The 27,281-nt window shown below is 47.7% G+C and overlaps 1 protein-coding gene across 2 annotated transcripts in view; it reads right to left on the reverse strand.

Annotated features, from left to right (window-relative positions):
* Positions 1-27,281, reverse strand: part of SLC39A11 (solute carrier family 39 member 11) — a 280,572-nt gene that overhangs the window by 245,482 nt on the left and 7,809 nt on the right. For both annotated transcript variants that reach the window (XM_040244330.1, XM_040244329.1), the window contains exon 3: positions 25,064-25,102. In XM_040244330.1, coding sequence (XP_040100264.1) covers positions 25,064-25,102 — 39 coding nt within the window. The remainder of the gene's footprint in view (positions 1-25,063; positions 25,103-27,281) is intronic.

Below are 27,281 nucleotides of genomic sequence, written 5' to 3' on the forward strand. Positions count from 1 at the left end.
CCTGCTTATTTAACTTACATGCAGAGTATATCATGAGAAACGCTGGGCTGGATGAAACACAAGCTGGAATCAAGAATGCCAGGAGAAATATTAATAATTCAGATATGCAGATGACACCACCCTTATGGCAGAAAGCAAAGAAGACCTAAAGAGCCTCTTAATGAAAGTGAAAGAGGAGAGTGAAAAAGTTGGCTTAAAACTCAACATTCAGAAAACTAAGATCATGGCATCCGGTCCCATCACATCATGGCAAATAGATGGGGAAACAATAGAAACAGTGACAGACTTTATTTTTCTGGGCTCCAAAATCACTGCAGATGGTGACTGCAGCCATGAAATTAAGACACTTGCTCCTCGAAAGAAAAGCTATGACCAACCTAGACAGCATATTAAAAAGCAGAGACATGACTTTGCCAACAAAGGTTCATCTAGTCAAAGCCATGGTTTTTTCAGTAGTCATGTATGGATGGGAGAGTTGGACTACAAAGAAAGCTGAGCACTGAAGAATTGATGCTTTTGAACTGTAGTGTTGGAGAAGACTCTTGAGAGTCCCTTGGCCTGCAAGGAGATCCAACCAGTCCATCCTAAAGGAAATCAGTCCTGAATAATCATTGGAAGGACTGATGCTGAAGCTGAAACTCCAGTGCTTTCTTTGGCCACCTGATGCGAAGAACTGACTCACTGGAAAAGAACCTGATGCTGGGAAAGATTGAAGGTGGGTGGAGAAGGGGACGACAGAGGATTAGATGGTTGGATGGCATCACCGACTCAATGGACATGAGTCTGAGCAAACTCCGGGAGTTGTGATTAACAGGGAAGCCTGGCATGCTGCAGTCCATGGGGTCACAAAGAGTCAGACACAACTGAGCAACTGAACTGAACTGATGGTGACGGAAATTACAAAGTGGTTGCCTGAGGAGAAGCAGAACTGACTTAGGTAATAGACGCTCTTTCTGGGGTGACAAAAATGTCTCGATCCCATTTTGGGTGATGGGTAAACAGATGTATACAATTGTCAAAAGCCACAGGGGCGGGAGGTGGGAGGGAGGTTCAAGAGGCAGGGGACGTATGTATACCTATGGCTGATTCATGTTGATGTATGGCAGAAACCAACACAATATTGTAAAGCAATTATCCTTTAACTAAAAAATAAAAATAAAAAAGAAATCCATTGGGCTGACACTTGAAGATGTGTGCAGATTATTACATGTAAATCGTATTCACTTTCTTTAACTCTTAGGAAGGCCGCTCCAGATTCTAACGAACCACGTTTGCACCAGAGATAGTCTCTTCTGTATCCAAGTTCCAGGGTGAAACTGGAGTGTTAAGTCGGTCAGTCGTGTCTGACTCCTTGTGACCCATAAACAGTAGCCCGTCAGGCTTCTCTGTCCATGGGAATCTCCAGGCAAAAATATTGGAGGGGGTTGTCATTTCCTTCTCCAAGGGATCTTCACGACCCAGGGATCGAACCCAGATCTCCTGCATTGCAGGCAGATCCTTTGCCACTGAGCCATGACCTTAACTACACTTAAAATAAGACCATGATGCTCCTAACATTTAGAGTTTTCGTTTGCGCTCACCATTCCTCTGGCACAAACCCTCTATGGTGAATACCGGAGAGGTGTCAGCATGCTCGTTATTAATTCATCAGCCCTTACATTCGGAAGAGCTCGATGACAGAGGACTCCCAGAATCCCTCAGCCTGCCAAAACTGTTAACTCCATGTAGACTAAGGAAAAGGGAGGTGGGGGTGTCCTCATCAAACCTCTTCACCAGCTGGTCCCCAAGAGAGTGAGAACGCCCTGCCGCCCGAAGCACCTTCTCTGTGGCACCCAGCCACCAACCCATCAGCACCCTCTCGACTTCGGCCCGTGGACGGGCGGCTGCGACAGCTGGTCAAGCCTCCCCCACCCAACCCCGCCGCTCGCCCCTGCTGGTCCAAGCTGCTCCAGACCTGGCTGGCACTCAAAATCTGCCAGCACGTGACGGAGGAGAGCAGACTGAGCTGTGTCTGTCTCCGTGGAGAGAGAGCTCCGGGGTCTCTTCGCTGGTCTTCTTCCAGAGAGGGGACAAACCCCCAAACTGCGGGCTCTGGGTGTCCCTCCAGGCTCGAAAGAAATCCACAAGGCGGGCTTAGGGACGGGACTGTCAAGGTCAAGGAGAAGGAAGGATGGCGCCCCTCACTCCAAACACAATCACGATTTGTTTTCGCCACACGTGAAAGCCTGGGTTCCCAGAGTGTTCTCTGTCCTAACTCACCCGACGGATGTGGGAGACAGCCATTGGTATCCTAGCACTGATCCCGGGGAGATACAGAGTTCCAGAGTGATGGGGCAGAGCCTCAAGAAGGGACTGGAGGGAGGAAGAAGACAAACCCCACCTAGGGCTACCTGACTTAGCAAATAAAAATACTTGGTGTCCAGATATATCTGAATTTCAGATAAACAATGAATTTTTTTTATTTGGTACAGGCTTCTACTAAACACAGCTTATTTGAAATTTTAATTTTACTGACCATCCTGTATTTTACCTGTCAACCCTGGCTAGCACCACCAGCAATTCCAAGGCAGATCTGCCCTCTTTCCCTCTGTCTCTCTCTCTGAAAAGCAATACTGCAAAATTTCAGACGGTGACTGCAGCCATGAAATTAAAAGATGCTTGCTTCTTGGAAGGAAAGCTATGACAAACCTAGACAGTGCATTAAAAACCAGAGACATTATTACTTTGCCAACAAAGTCTGTATAGTCAAAGCTATGGTTTTTCCAGCAGTCATGTATGGATGTGAGAGTTGGACCATAAAGAAGGCAGAGTGCCAAAGAATTGATGCTTTTGAATTGCAGGGCTGAAGACGACTCTTGAGAGTCCCTTGGACTGCAAGGAGATCAAACCAGTCAATCTTAAGGGAAATGAACCCTAAATATTCATTGGAAGGACTGAAGCTAAAGCTGAAGCTCCAGTATTTTGGCCACCTGATGTAAAGAGCCAACTCACTGGAAAAGACTCTCATGCTGGGAAAGATTGAAGGCCAAAGGAGAAGGGGGCGACAGAGGATGAGATGGTTGGATAGTATCACCAACTCAATGGACATGAATTGGAGCAAGCTCCAGGAGACCATGGAGGACAGGGAAGTCTGGTGTGCTGCAGTCCATGGGGTTGCAAAGAGTCGGACACGACTTAGCGATTGAACAAAAACAACAGATAGTGGATGGAAGGCAGGACGCTGGAGTCAGACGACTTGGTTCCAATCCAAGGTCCAACTCTCTCTCCAAGCTCCCAGCTGGGAGTCCTTGGGTGAGAGATTCATCTTGCTAGCATTACTGTTTCTTCATATGGAAAATGGAAATAGTAACAGAAATAATGACACTCAGAAGTGAAATGTAATTAACAATAACAACATTTACATAGAGATTTACTGTCTGCCAGGAACTTTCTCAATCCTCTTGACAGTAAGAGTCAAGTCTTGTTATTACTCTTACTTCAGAGATGGGGAAACTGAGGCACAGTGTGGTTAAGTCATTATTAACAATAGTCAGTAAGCGGTAGTCAAGATTCAATCCCAGCCAGTGTGGTGTCCTTGACCATGACCTCGTCCCCACAGTGGTGCTCGTCTCCTATACAGTAATTTTAAGGATTCCATCCATCCATTACGTGCTCAGTCGTGTCTGACTCTTTGTGACCCCATGGACTGCAGCCCACCAGGCTCCTCTGTCCATGGGTTGCTCCAGCAAGAATACTGGAGTGGGTTGCCATTTCCTCCTCCGGGGGATTTTCCCGACCCAGGGAATGAACCGGAGTCTCCTGCATTAAAGGTCGATCCTTTACCCCTTGAGCTATCGGTGAACACGTTTTAAGGATTATATGCAATAAAGCACAGAGAACACTTAGCTTAAAGACTATAAATAATTGGTGCTGCGTATGCTTAAAATCTGTCTCTATTTTTCCTATGATAATAGTAAGTCATTGGAGAAAATAACCAAGCAGGAAAAAAAGTGAAGGCTCTCGGGGGAACCAAGGGATTCAGGGAGACAATGACTGTTAAGAGAAAAACCTATCATTACTATCAGACAGACGTGAAGGCATTGACGAAATCCACAAAAAAAGCACAGGCTGCTAGAGAGAAAACAAAACAAACCAAAAACAGGGACAAGAAACTGTTTTCGGAAATGGGAATTCTGAAGACAGCAACAACGGAAGAAACGCTTGCCTTTCTGATGGAGGTAAAGGCGACGAAACTCTCCACCACGCAGAGTAAAACTGCAAAGGTTTTATAAGAAACAGAAAGAAAAGAGAGGAAAATGAGACACTCAGTCCAGGAAGTCCGATAGCCAACTAATAAAAAGAGAACAGAGAACCAGAGGGGAACTATTAAAGGAGCATCAAATAGCATTTACCAGAACCAGAGGGCGCTAGTTTCCTAATCAAGATATTGCAGATATAATACCTAAATATACTTAGAAATGTGGGAGAAAGTTTCTCAAGAAACAAACAGAAGTGGTTCCTTCTTAAAAGAGGATGGGGTGGTGGTGGAGGGGTGGTAGATGGGGGGACTGCCTTTTTCTTTTTCTTTCTAAGCCTTCTATTAACATTTGCTCTTTCTAAATCAGTGCAGCTATTAACTTTGAAAACAATAAATGATGATTCCAAAAACTGAGCCCCACGTAAATGTCTAAGAAGACATTAGTAAAGGATACCATAGTTATGTGAGGTTTGAAAGTGTTAGTCACTCAGTTGTGTCTGACTCTTCGTGACCCCATGAACTGTAGCCCGCCAGGCTCCTCTGTCCATGGGATTCTCTAGGCAAGAATACTGGAGTGGGTTGCCATTCCCTTCTCCAGGGGATTTTCCTGACCCAGGGATCAAACCCGGGTCTCCCACATTGCAGGTGGATTCTTTACCATCTGAGCCACAAGGCAAGCCCAAGAATACTGGAGTGGGTAGCCTATCCCTTCTCCAGGAGATCTTCCTGACCCAGGAATCAAACTGGGGTCTCCTGCATTACAGGCAAATTCTTTACCAGCTGAGCTTCCAGGGAAGCCCACACTGATTTATATCAATCCCAAATTCCTCATGGATCCTCCACCATTTCCCTTGATATGACATAATAGTGATCAACAGGCACTGGACATTTGCAATGTGCCAACCACTCTGCTAAGTGCTTCAGATATATTTACTCATTTCATCCACACAGCAACCCTGTGATGGAGACCATCCTATGAGCTCCGTTTTACAGATGAGGAAACTGAGGCTTACAAAGTGTAAGTTAACTAGCCCAAGCTCACACAGCTAATAAGCTGAGAAATCAGGACCAAACCCAAGCAAGCTGACTCCAGGGCTTACCGTCACACCAGCGTGCACGTTCACTAGGAAAAAGACACTACACCTCGGTGCCCGGTGGCCCCTGCCCCGAGCTCAACCCACAGGGCTGATGGCTTGTGACATTTCCTGGCATGACTACATCCTGAGAACTTCATCATAATTAAATCGTGGGGAAATTTTCAAAGTGCTTCAGAGATGTAATGAGTTTACATCCAATTAGTTTCTTCCTTCATTGGGAGAATCAGAAAGACCGATTTCCTTACAGACTCCACGGGGAGGATTTCTCACTGCCTATTTGGAGATTTCATTCTGAGGTTCCAGGGATATAAATCAGTGCACACAGACTATCTGGAGAAACCGGGCTGGATTTAAAGGCAGCCAACTTCAGAGAAACCCTCAAACAAACGTGCCACGCTCATTTAACCCATTTCAAAAGTATCGTTTAGAACTCTGTGCTAAGGACCAAGCCTCAGCAGTAAAAACAGCAGATCCTGCCTTCTAGGGGAGCTACAGATGCTTGTCAAAAGGTACCAAATTCCAGCTAGAGGGGGCTGAGATAATGACGGAAGAAATGAGATGCTAAATTTCCCTAAGGAGCAAACTTCTGATGGCAAGGATCGGGGAGGGACCAGGCTCCCAGAGGGACACAGGCAAACCCCGAGGGCTGTCAGAACTGGGTCCATCATGAGAGAGCCAAGGTGGGTTAAGGAAAGGCAAACTCCCCAGAGTAACTGGTGACAATCTATTTTCAACTCAACCCGTCACAGTACCAAGCACATTCCTGCTCAGTTTGGATGCTAGCTATCTCCAGTAGGAAGGGGCTCCCCATCTCCAGGGACTTCATGAGGTGAGGTCACACCTAGGGTGCCCCACACGGATTCACGAAATGCGGGTGTGAAAACATTCAGGCACAGTAAAGCTCTCAAAGGAAGTATAGATCTATGAGGGAGGGGGGAATAAAGACTTCCATCCATCCACCCATCTATTCATCCATCCATCCACCAATCATCCCATCCATGTCCATCCGTCTGCTCACTTGTCTATCCATCTATCCATCCATCCACCTACCTGTTCATCCATCTGTCCATCCATCTACCCATGCATGTATCCCTCTACCCATCCACTTATCTTGTCCATCCATCCATCCGCTCACTTACCTACCCATCTATCCATCCATCCACCTACCTGTTCATCCATCTGTCCATCCATCTATTAGTCACCCATCCATTCATCCATCTATCCATCCATCCATCCATTTGAGCATTTATTTATCTGTTTACTAATTCAAAAAAAAATTATTGAGAGCCTTCCACGTGTTAGGGATACTTCCTTAGCCTCTTCCCTGATTCTTCTCTTTTTGAAACTGCACTACACATGATTCCCCCCACCCGCCAGGGCACTCTCCGTTCTCCCCCTTTCCTTTATTCTTCTCCATGACACGTATCTCTGTCAGACATACTGTAAGTTTCACTGTGGAGTTTAGCATGTGGCTCTCAGGGAGAATGGCAGTCCTAGGAGGGCAGGAATTTTTGTTTGCTTTGCTTACTGTTTTATCCCCAGTGGCTAAAACAGTGCCTGGCACACCCTGGGTGGGGGAGTTTGGGGGGAAGTATCAGGAGGACCACTGGAGGCTCTCTTCTTTTCCCCTCCAGCCTTAAGCATCCCATGCACAAAGGAGTCCACCTTCGGACAGAGAACACTACTCATCGTTATATGCAAATAATAAAAACAAGCTACAGGACTACTGGGGGTGGGATGAGGTAATGGATGGGAAAGGGTTTTGAAAATATGAAGCCATAAACCAATGTCACAGAATAGTATCTGGGGCTCACGAGCCCATAAGATGCAAGTGTTCTCAGACGTTAGCACACGGACACCCCACTGCCCACGGGTTCCTTGATGCATAATTACAAAGCGCCACGCACACTGGAATCGGTAATCTACTTAAAGCTTATACACAGGCAATGACTCCGTGCCCCTTCCTCCGCTTTAAATACAATACTAATCCATTTCCCCCTTGTTTATGCCTTTAACAGATATATATTCTTTCCACCATCCTGGAGAACTAACTCACTTAGCCCCAGGGCTGTCGTGGTTGATTTCTCCACAGAAGACCAGAAACAGTTTCAGAAACAGAAAGGTTTCAAAAAAAAAAAACAAAAAACACAACTCCTATAGCAGAAAAAGGAGAGAAAAGAAAATCCATGGCAGGTAAGATGAACCCTCCCCACACACACTGCTCGTCAAGTGCACGATTCTCTAGGGCAGCTGAACCTCCACGGGGCGTGATGGTTCTATTCCGTGAGGAATCAGCTCCTGGCCTCCAGCCAGAGTCAGATGTGGGGATTAAAAGGCAGGGCAGCCTGACAGCAAAGATCAGCTTCCACGGGCAAGCTATTAAAGTGTTTACCGTCCGGGTATTTCCGTCTGTCTTGGCTCCGGGGGGCACAGAAGCATTACACAGTCATGACTGGATTTTTCCTCCCATTGTGGAAGAAGGGGAAGGATTTCTGTCTTGGTGGAGCCCTGAGATGCTTGCCTGGAGGTTACAGGACTTGCCGCTAATCATGCGGATTGTAAGGAGCTAGAAATGCAACCCAGGACTCACGACTCCCAGGCCCAGGCCCAACGCTCTCTCTACCACTGTGTTGGCTCAAGAGCCCTGCCTCCTGGCCTCAGCTGCCTGGAAAAAACAACAACAACAACAACAACACAGCACTCCTGAGGTCTGACTCCTTGGGATGGGAGGCATCGGGATGGAGATCCTACCTCCATTCTGCACCCCGACCCTGAGGCCAACAGCCTCTCCAGGGCCTGAGAAAGCAGCCAGCAAGCATGCTCAGCCAGAGATTACAGCTCCTCTGAGCTCCGCATGTCTCACGACCCTGGCTGGGGACAACGAGATGAATAAAAACCTCAGCCTGGCACCACCCCAGTGCACTGCCCACACACTCACCCGAGACATGCCAGGTCGGGCTTTCTCTTCATCTGTCTCACCCTCAGCAAAAAGCTCTTTATATCCATAACTTACAGTCATCCAGTGAGGCGGGACTCACCTACAAAGAGGGAAGAAGGTCGATCCCTGAATTTAAAAGGACATTTTGGGGGATGTCCAATGCACGGGATGCGCGTTCGATCCTTCGTTGGAGAACTGAGATCCCCCATGTTCCGTGGCAACTAAGTCCAAGCCACAGCCAGAGAGAAGCCCCCATGCCACAGAGATCCACGCAGCTAAATGGATAAATTTTAAAAGAGGTGGGGGGTGGGGAGGACATTTTGGAATTAAAAAAAAAAAAGAAATCAAAGTAACACGGGTGCAGGATAACGAAACCAGGAAATGCAGAAGCACGGAATATTAAAAAAAAAAAAAAAAAGCCAACAAACAGTATTTGGCCTAAGTTTCTTCCAAATCCACAGCTTGGATGTACCCACTCATGAGAGGCCAAGAGTCCTCTACACACACAAAGATTCCGGGGAGATCACACGACTAGCCACAGAATGCCACCTCACTCGATAGTTAATTCTTGCTTCTAGAACAACGTAGCCCTTGTACTGAGAAGAACGGAGCCCTTTCCTCCCAGGAGACTAGAACGCCTATGATTAATCCAGCCCACCAAGGCTCTGCTTCTCTGCAGCTTGCAGAGCACAAACGAAGCCTCGCTGGCTCTTTGAATTTCTTCCTTGGGTGTTTCAGTTAACAAATGGAATGGAAACGCAGAAAGCCAGCACCTGGTCTCACTGTGCGGGGTGGCCAGAGGAAGGCTGGGAGGCAGCAGGGAAAACAAGACATGGAGAGACCCGGTGAGGCGGTCCAGGGATCGCCGGACGAGGGCAGTGCCCAGCCCTGGCCAGTGAACGTGTGACATCCCCACAGGAACAGGAATTAGCCTTCAGGGACGCGCACGTAACCCGAGTCAGGAATTAGCCTTCAGGGACGCACACGTAACCCGAGTCAGGCCAGCGGCTCGCTGCCCGTGATCCTCAACCCCAAGCGCTGGGGAAGACCTCACTCCTCTGGACCTGAGCCTGAGAGGACATGGACAGACTACTGAAAATGGAGCCACACAGGGACTTCCCTGGTGGTCCAGGGGCTAAGACTCTGCACTTCCAAAGCAACCGGCATGGGTTCGAGCCCTGGCTGGGGAACTAAGATCCCACAGGCAGCTCCCCACCCAAAAAAAAAAAAAAATGGAAAAAAGAAAATGAAGCCGTTCAAAGCAAAGCAGGGCCAGGAGATGGGAAAAAGCAGGTCCCAGCAATGGCCTTTGATCCAAAATTAGTGGATTCTGAGGCTGGTTCTGTGCCTAGATATCTTAATTGCCTGGACCAATACATGTCTTCTCTTCCTTGTGCCAGACTGAGTTGGCTTTTCATCATTCATGGCCCCCCCAAAAGCCCCTGATAGATGAAAAGAGATGGATGGATTTATATTTATTGTGCACCCTTTTGTATTACTTGAATTTCTTACCAAGTTCATGTATCACTCCTTCATTTCAAAAGAAACTAACACAGCTCACATATACACACACACAGAAAACACATGCCTAGAAGGTAAGCCAATGATACTGTTAGGAGTGTTAGGGCTCAAAGTTCTCTCTGCACTATGTTGTATGACCAAGAGTGCTAACTGCCTCTCTTGGTCCTCTCTCCATTGTCCTCTCTCCTTCAGTAACAGAATCCCAATGTAAAGACCACGAATATTAGCCTTCCATGTGGCTAGAGAGGTCTTACCAACAAGTTATGGCCAATGAGTTATAAATGGAGCTGTCATGCAAGACCTGCCAGGAACTTCCCTCCTTCCTGCCATTCTGCAGATGTGATGGCCTGATCTCTAGCAGCTATTTTGGGCCAGAAAGATGAAGGCTCCCATCTGGAGCAAGGTGATGAACAACAGAGGAGTCTAGATCCCTGTTGGGGATGGATCTACGTTCCCAGCCATGGTCTCCAGATTTCTTCTACATCAGAGGAGGCTTTCTTACTTAAGCCACTATTTTTGGGTTTCAGTTACGCTCAGTCAAACCTCATCCTAATGGATACAGACCACTAAAAGTAGAGTGAGCAGCAAGAAGCATCACCATCAGTACAACCAGCCGTAGGTGTCTGGTTGCCATGGAAACCACCCCAACACACAGATTCCAAAGAACAAACCACTCAGATGAGAAAAGCCTGGTGTGAACCTAAGAGACACCCCCCCAAAATCTCCCCATTTCTAGGAGAGTCCCCCTCAGCCCAAAAGACAGGATGCTGAAGCTGAGTTCTCCGACTACCCCAGGGGAGGACGCCCCAGGAATACAATACTTGTGAAGTGTTTGAACCTCCTCAGCTGCCTTCACAATCAAACGATGGCCAAGTCCCTGAGCTCCCCAGCAAGGATGTCTCTCGCTCTCTCCCTTCCCAGCTCCTGTGTGTCCGCCCAGAGTCAAGGCCACTGACGAGTCCAGGCATCACAGGTAGATTGTTAGTGCAAGAGCCTCCAGCCTGCCTGTCTGCCCACGGCCCGCCTCCTCCTGCACGCTCCCTGTGGCCATGCCATCCGCTACCCACAGAAGACACGTCCTGAGAGCAGTGCTCTGATGCCAACCTCTCAAAAACCTCCAGGCTCTCCCCCGTCAATCTAGAGAACAGGACACAAACTCCCTTCCACAGGACTCCAGGTTGTTCACACCTGAGCCCCGACTTACCTTCCCAGCATCCCCTACCAACCAAGCCCATCTCCACCCCTTTCTCTCTGCACTTCCAACTGGCTGCTGCTTCTACCTGTTATTCATTTCCTTTCCCTGCTCACTCCCTGGGCTTCCCTGGTGGCTCAGACGATAAGAATCTGCCGGCAATGCAGGAGCCCTGGGTTCAGTCCATGGGTCGGGAAGGTCCCCTGGAGCAGGAAACAGCAACCTGCTCCAGGCTTGTTGCCTGGGGAATCCCCTAGACAGAGGAGCCTGGTGGGCTGCAGTCCACGGGGTCAGACACGACTGAGCGACAGAGCACACAGGCACGAACACACACTCCCTCCCCACCCCAAACTCTGCCTGTCCTTCCATCTGAGCTTCAGCCACAGAAAAAGTCCTTTCTATTACCCCGACTAGAAAGAAGCTTCCTGTCCCTGGGTTCCCATCACCTTCTGTCAACTAGCTTCTTACGACCACACACTGACCCATCTCTTGATTACAGGTGACTGTGACCTGTCTATACTAACCCACCCTAAACCCCCCGCAGGGAGGGGCAACACCTTACTTCCTGGCATACCCCCCAAAAGGATACAGTAGGTGCTCAGGAAATGGTGGATGGGTTGGTCTGAAGACAACTGTCTCCTTGCTCCACCTTCTGGGCCAAGACAAAGGGCTTTTCTGTGAGGAGATCACGTGTCTGGCTATCTCTGAACTCACACTGGCCTTTGACAAAGCCAGAATTATTCGCTCCTCTCCCCTTCTTGTGAACAAGGGACCAGGGAAAGGCAAGAAGCCGTCACCCAATAGCAGCCCTGGCACAAAGTGCTTAAGTGAATAACGTATATAGATCTGGTCCTGGCGGTAAGGTCTAAAGGATAAAACTTTTAAAAAAATATTTCCTTGGCTGCACAGGGTCTTAGTTGAGGCATGTGGGCTCATTGCTCCCAGGCTCTCCAACCAGCGATGGAACTCACGTCCTCCACATTGCAAGGTGGATTCTTAACCACAGCACCAGGTCTTAGCTGCAGCATGTGGGATCTAGTTCCCGCTAGTTCCCTGAACAGAGATCAAATCCAGGCTCCCTGCCTTGGCAGCATGGAGTCTTAGCCACTAGACCACCAGGGAAGCCCCTTAAAGGATAAAACTTAACCAATACTAACTTTTATTATTGGTTGGCATGCAGAGTATCTTACAAAAGAGCCAACACTTGATAAAGGTTATTTTAATGTGATTTGTACTAAGATGCCTATGAAAAATGATGTCAGCTACTCTCTCCCTTTTATTTAAATTTCAGCCGAAGACGTTTAGATTAGATAAGTTTCTAAGAAATTTCTAGCTAAACACTCAATTAGATCATCCCTCCCACACCCCCCCCAAAGTGTATAAAGTCTTTCTTGGCAAACGTCTTTGGGAACAAGCTGTGCTTCCACCATCTGCATGCCCTGGGTGAAACATAGCCCTGTCTGATGGCAGCGGGTGCCTGAGATGACTTCCAGAAGGGTCCACCAGTCCTGAGATGTTTTTTTCTTTCAGACACAATCCGTGATCCAAGGAGGACAGTGAGTGCCTCAAGGAGAATCTAAACTCAGGCTCGAGGTCTCAAAGCAGCAGAGCCTGCCTCCCATCCTTCTTTCCCAAATGCCAAGGAGACCCAAGAAAGAGCTGGAGTTCCCAGACGGCAGATGCTCACTATCGCCTGACCAACTGGAAAGCATACCTTTCTCGTACAACGACTGCTGCCTCCCGACCCAGGCTGCTACCAAAACCAACCAGCCTCGGGCACCAACTGCCAAGCGCGTGGTGGACCCCGTCACGGCAGCCTCCCCAGAGATCAGGGACAGTAGCCTCCTCCTGGGCTCCCCGTCCAAGTCCTGGATGTCCAGTGTTCCTCTAACCATCCCCACAATCCTACGTGCTGGGTCAGCTGCATGCTCAGCCCCACAGCTACATGGAGCCTCTGAAGGGAATTGGCTTTTTCCAAACACCAGCTCATCCTTCGCTAAACCGTGGTTCCCATCAGAACACAGGTTCTTGAGGAATTCCCTGGAGGAGGTCAGGTGGTTAGGGCTGCACACGTCCACCACTGAGGGTGCAGGTTCGATTCCTGGTCGAGGAAATAAGATTCTACAAGCCGTGCTGCAGCACAGGCAAAAAGGACCAGGGTTTCTCACCTTTGACTGCACATCGCCATCACCATGGGTGGGTGCGGGGGACCCTAGAAACCACTGAAGCTTCATCCCACCTCTAGAGATTCTGATGCATCGAGTCCGGGTATGACTCTAATGTGCAGCCAGGGTGGCAAACCACCATGTCAGAAGGGAGGGAGCTTCCCCAAAGCCTGAGAGCTCCCTGGAACCAAACCATCCAGGATGCCGGGCCAAGTCAGCTCACTCTGCTGGACCAGAGATGCCAAGGACAGTAGCAAACTGGAGTTCAGTTTGAGCTGGGACCCCTGGCTTTATTTCACCGTGTTAAATGCCACACACTCACTTAGGGCCATCCGTCTTGACAGCCACAGGGTGCCTTATGCAACAAGGACAACGGAGCAAAAGGGTCCACGTAACTCATTCCACTTCACTGCAAAGCTGTTCCACTGCAAGGTCTGCCTCCAGCAAAGGGGAGTGGTGGTGTCGACTTCAGGAGGGAAGGCTGGCCCCCTTGGGGAGGGTCCACCACAAACCCACGCCCCCAGGAAACCCCCCAACTCGGGAGCCATGGACGCTCCAGGGAGCATCCAAGACCTCCAGCCTGGCTGGGGCCCTGTCTGGACAAGCACAGAGCTGCAGTCCCCGTGGTCCATCACCCACCTGCAACTACACCAGGGGTCAGTGAACTTGGGGGAAAAGCCAGAGAGCAAATATAACACGTTTTGCAGGCCGGCTGTGGCACCTCGGGGCTGCCGCTGTAATGCCGGAGCAGCCGCAGATAACGTGGGGACCAACGGGCGCGGCTGGGGTCCAACAAATCTCCAGTGACAAAAACAGACAGTGGACAAGCAGACAGATGGTGGGTGGGACGTGGACCGCAGTGTGCTGGGCTCACCCCTCCACCAGACCAGACCTTCCTTAAACACAGAGACCGTCTCTCCCAGTGCGCCTTATGTGCACAGCGCTTGACACGGTGCCTGGAACACAGCAGGTTCTCCACGAATGAAAGGAAGCTGTGGTGCTAAAGTAGACTCTTGAGAGTCTCTTGGGCAGCAAGGAGATCAAACCAGTCAATCCTAAAGGAAATGAACGCTGAATATTCACTGGAAGGACTGATGCTGAAGCTGAAGCTCCAATAAATACTCTGACCACCTGATGCAAAGAGCCGACTCACTGGGAAAGACCCTGACGCTGGGAAAGATTGAAGGCGGGAGGAGAAGGGGACGGCAGAGGAGGAGATGGTCAGATGGCATCAGTGATTCAATGGACATGAATTTGAGCAAACTCCAGAAGACAGTGGAAGACAGAGGAGCCTGGTGGGCTATACTCCATGGGATTGCAAAGAGTCAGACACGACTTAGTGACTCAACAGTAACATCAAAGGCCCGTTTTAATCTTCTGCTGGTCACTTAGGTACACTCCCACCCTCTCGCTCATGGGAACAGGGAAGGATGCCCCCAAACAGAGCAGAACGGGTATCCCCAAGGAGTGACAGCACCCTGGCCCAGTCGACATAGGCGGCCCAGGAGAGCAAGGCAAGGCAGAGGGAGAGAGCAGGAAGCAGGGGTTTCCGGGCGTGAGAGTGGAGGCCACCCAAGGGTGTACGTGGGGAAGGAGAGCGGATGCCCTGAGACGGGCGGGGTGGGAACAGCATCCAGGGTGGGAACAGCATCCGGGGCGGGGCGGGGGCAGCGCTGGGCAGGTCAAGGCCGCCCCTCCCATATGCTCAAGCACGTGGGCTCCTCCACTGACATAATGCTGTGTGCTCCCATCACCGCAGAGAGAAGGTAATATACACCATTTCCAACCCCACACGGTTTATAACGACACTGGAAATCTGAAGCATGAAATTGAAAAGAAAAAATACAAGAATAATAATAACGGTCTGTCTCCGCCCTGGGCACTTTTCTCCTTTTTTTCCTTCCTTCCCTTCTCGCCTCGCCATCCCCCTCCCCTCCCCAGGGTGGAGTCAGGATGTCTGGGGGAGGAAGGGGCCCATCTTGCTGGCACAGGATGACGGACAGCTGGGGGTTGGAGCTGTCACCACACCACCCTTGCGCTCACAGGAACCACTGCCACGCAGGGGCCAGGAGCGCCAGAAGTCAGCCTGGTCTCCTATGCTGTGTTCAGGGTCTTCTGCCTGGGCTCAGCCTGGTCTGAGGACACCCGGCTGAGACACAGAAGTTTCCCACCAGAAACGGGCCATCTGAGACCCTGAAAAAGAAAATGCCTTGCGGGAAGTGACAGGTGCCCCTTAGCAACGCTGCCGACTGTCCCGAGCATGGTCCTGGCTGTGGCAGGGCGGGTCCGCACACTCTCTTCCTGCTCCAGGCCACACCCTCCAGCTCACACGAGACCCCTGGGGGAGGGGGCTCCAAGTCCCACCGAGCCCACCCTGGAACATGCCATCACTATGCTGAGCACCCACCTAAAGGGCAGCCTTAGTCCCAGAATGGGCTCCCCAGGTAACTCAATGGTAAAGAATCTCTCTCACCTGCCGATCAGTAGACGGAGGTTCGAGCCCTGGGTCGGGAAGATCCCCTGGAGAAGGAAATGGCAGCCCACTCCAGCATTCTTGCCTGGAGAATCCCATGGACTGAGGAGCCTGGTGGGCTGCAGTCCAGGGGGTCGCAACGAGCTGGACGAGACTGAAGTGATAAAACAGTGACAGCAACAGCCTAGAGCAGACCAGCAGCACCTCCCTGGTCACTGCCTCCCGGTGCAGCAGAAAAGCTGCGGACGGCAGGACACAGCAAGCCCCGAGGCTTCCCGGCTCCCCACGTCTTGAAAACACAGGTTTAAGAGAGGAGATCCGGGGACTTCCCTGGCGGTCCAGTGGTTAAGATGTCACCTTCCAAATCTGGGAAGTGCGGGTTCCACCCCTGAAGCTAGGATCCCACATGCCTCAGGGCCAAAAAACCGAAACATAAGGCAGAAGCAATACTGCAACAAATTCAATAAAGACTTTAAAGGCGGTATACGGGGAAAATTTAAAAAAAAAAAACAAGAGAGGAGATTCCCATGAGACAACTGCCATGAAACTTCCAAGGTGGCCTGTCTGGTCCAAGTGATGCTTGGGATGGGACCTGCTCCAGGTCCACGTGGCTTCAGCCTCCCCAGGGGGTCACCTGGGGCCTTTCATCTCACTCAGCCTCATAAAGAGGAAAGTGATGGCTTAGGGAAACAGAGCCATGATCTTTGCAGGAGTTTCATCAGAGCCCATCGGAGTGCTCACACTGTCTGTTGGGGGTCCAGCCCATTTTAGTGTGACCAAAAGACCTCACATTGAAAAGTCCCCATGAGCGCATGCCAGGCTTCCCTATGCCTCAGACAATAAGAAGGGGAAAACACAACAGCAACTGTGTGTGTGTGTGTGTGTGTGTGTGTGTGTGTGTTCAGTCACTAAGTCATGTCCGACTCTTTGCAACCCCATGGACTGCAGCACGCCAGGCTTCCCTGTCCTTTACTATCTCCCAGAGTTTGATCAAATTCAGTTAGTAACAGCAATTATTAGTTCGTAATCTAGGATCCATACAGCTGAGAATATAAAAGGCCTGGGCTTCCCTGGCAGCTCCGTGGCAGAGTCCACCTGCCAACGCAGGAGACCTGGGTTCGATCCCTGATCTGGGAGGATCCCACATGCCGCAGAGCAGCTAAGCCCGTGGGCCACAACTGTCAAGCCTGTGCCCTAGAGCCCAGGAGCCGCAGCAACTGAGCCCACGGGCCACAACAGCTGGTTCCCTCGCACCCAAGATCCCGTGTCCCCAACAAGAGAAGCCACCGCAACGAGGAGCACTCGCCCCTCGCTGCAAATAGAGAGGAGCCCCTGCTCGCTGCAACTGGAGAAAAGCAACACAGACCCAGTGCGGCCAAAAATAAATAAGTCAGTAAAATTATTTTGAAAATAAATAAATACAAGCTAGGCTTTCTGAAGACCCAACTCAGTGGCTACTCCCTGCACCCTGGCCCTTCGCACTCAACTATCCGCTCTAGGAGAAACCTTTCTGCTGGATCTGGCTGAAATCTCCTCCCTGAATCCCTCATGTGATGACTTAAGCCCATTTCTTCCCATCCATTTCTCCACGAAGATGGAGAACAGCTGGTCACCATCATCCCTCCAGACTCCGAGGCCTTCACCGGAGAGCATCATTAACTTCCAACAGTGCGATGGTTATTTGCAGAAAACGCCACTCACCGCTTGCAGCACAAAAGCCGACTCAGCCAAAATCTCCCTGAGAAAAATCACATCTTTCATAAGGACCCAGCTCCCTGTGCGATTAAATAATGGATATTAAATTGCCTTTTCATGCCTAGCAGTGAGCTGTTTGATTGGTGGCCTTTCTCTTCCGCAGTTTCATGGTCATTTTTATTCTGCGCAAGTACTTCTTCCTTGAGAGAGAATATACACTGATTTAGAGAACCCTGGTTAGTTCAAACCTCACAGAAAACAGACATCAGGACCAGAGCAAAGAAAATGAAAATGGTGACCTTCGACGCTTTGTCCAAATTTATCCAAACGCTCATCTCTGGGGGCAATGAATGAGTGCTTTTCTCACTTGGATGAAAGGATATTCGATTGCAAGTTTAAATTTACCATTAAATAGGTGAGTAGAGGAATAGGTGGACCAGAAATGGACTGAAACACTTTGTAATTGCTTTGCAACAAAAAGAGAGATGCTAACTTTCGGAAACTCGCCCCTTCAGACATGCAGATCCAAGAAGCTCTTAAGGAACCATCCCTTCCAACACCCCCAGACTCCAACAGACTCAGCTGAGGTCCAAGACGACCAAGGAGCCTCCCTAAGGTCATAGAGCTCAATGCTGACAGCCCCTGACTTCTCATCTGGGTTTCGTCCCAGTGGCGTGCCATCTAGCATTTTTTAATTCTGGGTAAGTAATTTACTCTCTGTGGTTCTGTTTCTTGTCTGTAAAATAGAGGCAGCTGGATCAGATATCATCTAGGAGGCACTGAGCTTTAATTGTTGGGACTCAACAGTCAAGAGGGTTCAAATCCCAGCTCTGCTCCCTGAAGACATGGAAGCAACCTGAACGTCCAGCAACAGATCAAAGGATAAAGAAGATGTGCCACGTATATAGAGTGGAATACTAGTCAGCCACAGAAAAGAAGGAAATCAGGGCTTTGGCAGCAACACGGAAGCAACTAGAGATGATCCCACTAAGGGAAGTCAGACAGAAAGGCAAATACCATATGATGTCACTTGTATGTGGGATCTAAAACACGAGGCAAATGAGCTTATCTACAGAGCAGAAACAGACTCACGGATGCAGGAAAGGTGTTTGTGGTTGCCACGGGGGGGAGGGGGAGGGGTGGGAATCAGAGATGAGCACTTTGCTGTGCAGCAGAAATTAACACCACACTGCAAGTCGACTATACAGTTCCTAAAATAACAATTAAAAAATAAAAGGCTTTCATCTCAAATTTAAAGAGTCACAAAAGATATAAATTCTGGCATGTAAATATCGATGTGCTTAAATAAAACTATTTCATCAGTGGTTTAAATGGACCCACTAGGATCTAAACAGCATAGGAGGGAATTCCCTGGCTGTCCAGCACTTAGGACTTGGTGCTTTCACTGCTGAGGGTCAGGTTAAATCCCCGGTTGGGGAACTAAGATCCCAAAAGCCATGCAGCCAAAAATAAATAAATAAATAATTAATTAAAAATAAACAGCATAGGGATTTGATCCTTTCCATTATCCACTTAAAAATGTTCACAAAATAAGTTGTGTGTTTTATGTCTTATGTACTTTTCTGTTCCAGGGTTATATTCTACACACAAAAACACAAGAGCTAGCTCCTCTTCAAAAGTCAAAAAATGTACACCATTCCTTTTTCTCCTTGATTTGTATACCAATTCCGTTTTCCCACTGAATTTTATCCTAGAGCAACTTATATTTTATGCTAGAAAGCCTATTATTGGTTTCTTTCTCATACTGGTTTGCAATAAAATATCTATGCACATTTCAATTTAATTTTTTTAAATTTCCTGTGAGCCTAGAGTTCTAACTGCTTAAATAACAATTTCCTGGATTGAATGACTATTAAAACTATTAGTGGTTGAGAAAAGATTCATAACAGCAAAAATTTAATATACCATTTCATAATTATTAAATATTCAAAAGTCTAATAATATTTATTCTTGGAAATACTTATTTCCAAGGATGAGGCCTTTTTCTAATTTTTTCAGTTTTCATTCGTATATCTGTGAATAAACATTAAGTGGTTACTGCTAGAATAACACAGGGTTAAGCATCAATTTTATTTCCATTTTTCTATGAGTTTTTTTTCTTAAAGTAAACAAAGAAAATATATTCATGTAAAGAAGATTAAAAAATATATATTTTTAAAAAACAAACTAATACTGTCATTTTGGTTTTTTAAAATATTTTTTTATTTATCTACCTAGTTGGCTACTCTGGGTCCCACGTGTGGCATATGGCATCTTTAGTGATAGCCTGTGGGATCTAGTTCCCTGACCAGGGATTGAACCTAGGCTCCCAGCACTGGGAGTGCAGAGTCTTAACCACTAGACCACCAGGGAATTTTGTTCTTTGAATTCTATCTGCTGTTGCTGCTGCTGCTAAGTCGCTTCAGTCGTGTCCGACTCTGTGCGACCCCATAGATGGCAGCCCACAGGCTCCTCTGTCCCTGGGGTTCTCCAGGCAAGAACACTGGAGTGGGTTGCCAGTTCCTTCTCCAATGCATGAAAGTGAAAAGTGAAAGTGAAGTCACTCAGTCATGTCCAACTCTTTGCAACCCCATGGACTGCAGCCTACCAGACTCCTCTGTCCATGTGATTTTCCAGGCAAGAATACTGGAGTGGGTTGCCATTGACTAAGAAGGCCCAAAATCCCAGAGCAGTTCAGTTCAGTTCAGTTCAGTCGCTCAGTCGTGTCCGACTCTTTGCAACCCCATGAACCACAGCACGCCAGGCCTCCCTGTCCATCACCAACTGCCAGAGTTTACTCAAACTCATGTCCATTGAGTTGGTGATGCCATCCAACCATCTCATCCTCTGTCGTCCCCTTCTCCTCTGGCCCTCAATCTTTCCCAGCATCAGGGTCTTTTCCAATGAGTCAGTTCTTTGCATCAGGTGGCCAAAGTATTAGAGTTTCAGCTTCAGCATTGGTCCACTAGGGAAATTTACATTAACAGATTTCTTTCTCTCTTTTTTTTTTGGCCACACCATGTGGCTTTCGGGATCTTATTTCCCTGAAAGGACAGTATCTGAATTGCTGAAGGATTTGTGTCCAGTGATCAGTGATCTGAGTCCTTCACCATCTCCACCCCAGCACCCACACGCCAAGGGTCACTCCATCTGTGCGTGGAGATGCTGCTACTCAGAGGCACAGAACCAAGGCAAGAGAGCATCTTCCTTTGATAAAGCAGGAAAGGGCAACTATGTCGCAGAAGGTGGGAAGGCACAATCTGCCTTGGGATATGCTTGGGCAGAGCAGTTCAGCCAAAAAGAACAAAACTGGAAGCTGAGGACATGGACACTGATTTTGCGACAACTCTCTGTGCCCCATGGAACACCTAGAATGCTCCCACAGACTCTGAGCTGAGAGTTGCTGGCTTAGAGGACTTTCAGGAGGTCCCACCCACAGGCCAGGTTTTGCAGATCACAGGACTACAAAAAGCAGGAGCAAGGAACCAAATTTGACTCACCATAAAGGGAAAAGCACATATTAACATGCCTGCTAATGTGACTGATGACACTGAAAAATGAACTCACAAGGTCAGTAGGTGCCCAATATGCTATTGGAGAAGAGTAGAGAAATCGCTCCAGAAAGAATGAACAGACGGAGCCAAAGCAAAAACAACGCCCGGGTGTGGATATGACTGGTGATGGAAGTAAAGTCTGATGCTGTAAAAAGTAATATTGCATAGGAACCTGAAATGTAAGGTCCATGAATCAAGGCAAATTGGAAGTGGTCAAGCAGGAGACGGCAAGAGTGAATATCAACATTTTAGGAATCAGTGAACTAAAATGGACTGGAATGGGCTAATTTAATTCAGACGACCATAATATCTACTACTGTGGGCAAGAATCCCTTAGAAGAAATGGAGTAGCCATCATAGTCAACAAAAGGGTCCGAAATGCAGTACTTGGGTACAATCTCAAAAATGATACAATGATCTCTGATCATTTCCAAGGCAAACCATTCAATATCACAGTAATCCAAGTCTATGCCCCAACCAGTAATGCTGAAGAAGCTGAAGCTGGATGATTCTATGAAGACTTACAAGACCTTTTAGAACTAACACCCAAAAAAGATTTCCTTTTCATTAAAGGGGACTGGAATGCAAAAGTAGGAAGTCAAGAAATACATGGAGTCACAGGCAAATTTGGGCCTGGAGTACAGAATGAAGCAGGGCAAAGGCTAGTGGAGTTTTGCCAAGAGAACGCACTGGTCATAGCAAACACCCTCTTCCAACAACACAAGAGAAGACTCTATGCATGGACGTCATCAGATGGTCAATACTGAAATCAGGTTATATTCTTTGCAGCCAAAGATGGAGAAGCTTTATACAGTCAGCTAAAACAAGACCTATACAGTCAGCAAAAACAAGACCAGGAGATGACTGTGGCTCAGATCATGAACTACTTATTCCAAAATTCAGACTTAAATTGAGAAAAGTAGGGAAAACCACTAGACCATTCAGGTATGACCTAAATCAAATCCCTTATAACTATACAGTGGAAATGACAAATAGATTCAAGGGATTAGATCTGATAGACAGAGTGCCTGAAGAACTATGGATGGAGGTTCATGACATTGTACAAGAGGCAGTGATCAAGACCATCCGCAAGAAAAAGAAATGCAAAAAGGCAAAATGGTTATCTGAGGAGGCCTTCCAAATAACTGAGAAAAGAAGAGAAGCTAAAGCCAAAGGAGAAAAGGAAAGATATACCCACTTGAATGCAGAGTTCCAAAGAATAGCAAGCTGAGATAAGAAAGCCTTCCTTCATGATCAGCGCAAAGAAATAGAGGGAAACAAAAAAAAAAGAAATAGAGGGAAACAATAGAATGCAAAACACTAGAGATCTCTTCAAGAAAATGAGAGATACCAAGGGAACATTTCATGCAAAGATGGGCTCAATAAAGGACAGAAATGGTATGGACCAAACAGAAGCAGAAGATATTAAGAAGAGGTGGCAAGAATACACAGAAGAACTATACAAAAAAGATCTTCATGACCCAGATAACCACAATGGTGTGATCACTCATCTAGAGCCAGACATCCTAGAATGCAAAGTCAAGTGGGCCTTAGAAAGCATCTCTACGAACAAAGCTAGTGGAGGTGGCGGAATTCTAGTTGAGCTATTTCAAATCCTGAAAGATGATGCTGTGAAAGTGCTGCACTCAATATGCCAGCAAATTTGGAAAACTCAGCAGTGGCCACAGGACTGGAAAAGGTCAGTTTTCATTCTAATCCCAAAGAAAGGCAATGTCAAAGAATGTTTAAACTATCACACAATTGCACTCATCTCACGTGCTAACAAAGTAATACTCAAAATTCTTCAAGCTAGGCTTCAACAATACAGGAACAGAGAACTTCCAGATGTCCAAGCTGGATTTAGAAAAGGCAGAGGAACCAGAGATCAAATTGCCAACATCCGCTGGATCATCGAAAAAGCAAGAGAGTTCCAGAAAAACATCTATTTCTGCTTTATTGACTATGCCAAAGCCTTTGACTGTATGGATCACAATAAACTGTGGAAAATTCTTCAAGAGATGGGAATACCAGACCACCTGTCCTGCCTCTTGAGAAACCTGTATGCAGGTCAGGAAGCAACAGTTAGAACTGGACATGCAACAACAGACTGGTTCCAAATAGGAAAAGGAGTACGTCAAGACTGTATATTTGTCACCCTGCTTATTTAACTTATATGCAGAGTTCATCTTGTGAAATGCTAGGCTGGATGAAGCACAGCTGGAATCAAGATTGCTAAGAGAAATATCAATAACCTCAGATATGCAGATAACAGCACCCTTATGGCAGAAAGTGAAGAGGAACTAAAGAGCCTCTTGATGAAAGTGAAAGAGGAGCGTGACAAAGTTGGCTTAAAACTCAACATTCAGAAAATTAAGATCATGGCATCCGGTCCCATCACTTCATGGCAAATAGATGGGGAAACAATGGAAACAGTGACAGACCTTATTTTGGGGGCTCCAAAATCACTGCAGATGGTGACTGCAGTCATGAAAGTAAAAGACGCTTGCTCCTTGGAAGAAAAGCTATGACCAACCTAGACAGCATTTTAAAAAGCAGGGACATTCCTTTGCCAGAAAGGTCCATCTAGTCAGAGCTATGGTTTTTCCAGTAGTTATGTATGGAAGTGAGAGTTGGACTATAAAGAAAGCTGAGCACTGAGGAATTAATGCTTTTGAGCTGTGGTGTTGGAGAAGACTCTTGAGAGTCCCTTGGACTGCAAGGAGATCCAACCAGTCCATCCTAAAGGAAATCAGTCCTGAATATTCACTGAAAGGACTGATGCTGAAGCTGAAACTGCAATACCTTGGCCACCTGATGCAAAGAGCTGACTCACTGAAAAAGACTTTGATGCTGGGAAAGACTGGGCAGGAGGAGAAGGGGATGACAGATGATGAGATGGTTGGATGGCGTCACTGACTTGATGGACATGAGTTTGAGCTGGACTTTGAGTGGCAGTTGGTGATGGACAAGGACGCCTGGCGTGCTGCAGTCCATGGGGTCGCAAAGAGTCAGACATGACTGAGCGATTGACCTGCACTAAATGTGATTGATGAGACTGGAATACACAGCGCTGCTAGGTGGTATCATGCCTGGAAAAAGGAATCCACACTAAGTGAGCCTCTAGGTCTGACTCCTAGTTTACGGGAGACCTAGGGGACAGAGGAACAAGTTCAACAGCACCAGAAAGCAATCCGCCAAGGTCAAATCGTGGGATGTTCTACAGACCAACGATCCAGCTTCTCTAACAAATTACTAGGGGTAGGGGTGGAAATGGTGGGGTAGGGGAGAGTACTGTTAAAGAATAAGAGAGACTGAAAATACTCAAGGCTGCTCCCCGGTGGTCTGGTGGTTACGACTTGATGCCTTCACTGCCAAGTCCCAGGTTTCATTCCTGGTCAGGGAACTAAGACCCAGTAAACCTTGAGCTATGCCCCAAAAAAAGGAAACAAATTCAATATGAAAATCTTGTTTGGATCGTGATTCTAACAAAACAGTTTTAGGAGACACCTTTGAAAAACACAGAGGAAGTCTGAATGTGAAGTCAAATATTGGATACTAATAAGGAAATATTAATTTTGGTAGGTGTGATAATACCATGCTGATTATGTTTTTTTTTTTTAATCATTCAGTTAGAGTTGCGTGTTGAATTTACAAGTGAAATTATATGATGTCTGAGATTTGCTTTTACAAAACATTCTCCCTCCCACGTATACTGGGTGGTGGGAGGTTGGGGGAGGAGGGGTATGTTAAATGAGCTTAGCAAAATGTCACTAATGATTGAAGCTGAGCTGTGGGTACCCGGGGGTACCTCATGGGATTCTCTCCACTTTTGTAGATGTAATATCCATAATATAAGGCCCTATGGGTGATGAGGAGGAGTAAAGAACATATTTGATTAGTGCCAACAGAGCTCTGTGCTAAGCCCTCCCTAAATATATATACCTCACTTGGAATACTTATTTACAAGTCCTGAGACAGCTGCCAACAACCCTCTTTCTCTGTCTGAGGAGAGGCAGGGGCATTCCCTTTGCTGGATGCAAACAGGGTCAGTGATCAGAGGGAGCCATTGGCAACTGGAGATTACAAAGGGGGAACGTGGCCACAAGGGCAGAGGCTGGAAATACCCCTTGGCAGAGAAACAACAGAAGAAACCTTCTCCACTCAGATCCCTCCCACCATGCGCTGACTTACCCCTGCAGCAAAGCCAAGGCTTCCATCTAAGATCCGCCTCTGAAAATGAAAAAAAAGATGTTTCAGTTTCTAAGAAATGTTTCATGGGATAGGAGGCAATCATAAGCCTAAGAAAGTCACATGAATAAAGACAAGCCCAGGCCGGAGCTTGCAAATCTATCTGGAACCCTGGACCCAAGTCTTTATAAAATGAGCCAAGAGTCAGGGGAAAAAAAAATTTTTTTAACCTTCCATCCATTCCACAACCAATCAGAGGCTTCATTTAGCACGACCCTTGGCTCACATTGGTCTACGTGCTTTACATCTTTCTCAGCGCTCCCTGTGAACCACGGCTATAAACCTTTAGTAAGGAACTGGTAAGGGCTTTCCTGGTGGCTCAGAGGGTAAAGAGTCTGCCTACAATGCGGGAGACCCAGGTTTGATCCCTGGGTTTGGAATATCCCCTGGAGAAGGAAATGGCAACCCACTCCAGTACTCTTGCCTGGAAAATCCCACGCACTGAGAAGCCTGGTAGGGGGTCACAAAGAGTCAGACATGACTGATCGACTTCACTAAGGAGCTGGTATAAAGTTAGAAATTGACAAGGAGCACGTGGACCAACCAAAATCCTCCCGCACTGCAGGTGGGCGTACAAGCTGGTCCAGCCACTTTGGAAAGCTGGCAGCGTCCGCTCACAGTGAAACCTCATCAGCATGCCCTATGACCCAGCAGTGAGGGCCATGCGTAATTACCAACAGAAACACATACTTGGATTCAGCGGACTTGTGGACAAAAATGCTTTTTATGGCACTACTTGTGAGAGCCAAAACTCAAAACTACCCAGAGGTCCACCAACGGCAGAATGGATAGGTCACGAGGATGTAAACACACAGAGAACACCACGTAGAGAGGAGAACACATACATATACGTGACTGGAGCTCACAGGCAGGCAGGGCACTCAGGAAACTCGAAAACGGTGGAAGTGAAAGTCACTCAGTCGTGTCCAGCTCTTTGTGACCCCATGGACTGTAGTCCATGGAATTCTCCAGGTCAGAATACTGGAGTGGGTAGCATTTCCCTTCTCCAGGGGATCTTCCCAGCTCAGGGATCAAAGCCAGGTCTCTCGCATTGCAGGCAGATTCTTTATCAGCTGAGCCGCAAGGGAAGCCCAAGAATACTAGAGTGGGTTGCCTATCCCTTCTCCAGCAGATCTTCCCGACCCAGGAGTCAAACCACGGTCTCCTGCATTGCAGGCGGATTCTTTACCAACTGAGCAATAATAAATAGGGTGAAATCAGCCAGACACAGAAGAGCATTCACTATACAGTACACTCTACAAAACAGAGAGAACGAAACTGCTGTTGGAGACCAGGAGACGGGCTGCCCTTGGAGTGGAGTAAGGGACTGGGGTAGGGATTGCAAGGGACCCTGAAAGGATTGCTGCAGGGGAGGGCAGGGGTTCAGTTCAGCTCAGTTTAGTTCAGTCTCTCAGTCGTGTCCAACTCTTTGTGACCTCATGGACCGCAGTACACCAGGCCTCCCTGTCCATCACCAACTCCCGGAGTTTACCCAAACTCATTTCCATTCAGTCGGTGATGCCGTCCAACCATCTAATCCTCTGTCGTCCCCTTCTCCTCCTGCCTTCAATCTTTCCCAGCATCAGGTTCTTTTCAAATGACTCAGCTCTTCACATCAGCTGGCCAAAGTATTGGAGTTTCAGCTTCAACATCAGTCCTTCCAATGAACACCCAGGGCTGATCTCCTTTAGGATGGACTGGTTGGATCTCCTTGCAGGCCAAGGGACTCTCAAGAGTCTTCTCCAACACCACAGTTCAAAAGCATCAATTCTTCAGTGCTCAGCTTTCTTTATAGTCCAACTCTCACATCCATGCATGACCACAGGAAGAACAAAGCCTTGACTAGACGGACCTTTGTGGGCAAAGTCATGTCTCTGTCTAGGTTGGTCATGACTTTCCTTCCAAGAAGTAAGCGTCTTTTAATTTCATGGCTGCAATCACCATCTGCAGTGATTTTGGAGCCCCCCAAAATAAAGTCAGCCACTGTTTGCCCATCTATTTGCCATGAAGTGATGGGACCGGATGCCATGATCTTAGTTTTCTGAATGTTGAGTTTTAAGCCAACTTTTTCACTCTCCTCTTTCACTTTCGTCAAGAGGCTCTTTAGCTCTTCTTCACTTCCTGCCATAAGGGTGGTGTCATCTGCATATCTGAGGTTATT

This window comes from Oryx dammah, unplaced genomic scaffold, assembly GCF_014754425.2.
Source record: "Oryx dammah isolate SB20612 unplaced genomic scaffold, SCBI_Odam_1.1 HiC_scaffold_8, whole genome shotgun sequence".
Taxonomy (NCBI): domain Eukaryota; kingdom Metazoa; phylum Chordata; class Mammalia; order Artiodactyla; family Bovidae; genus Oryx; species Oryx dammah.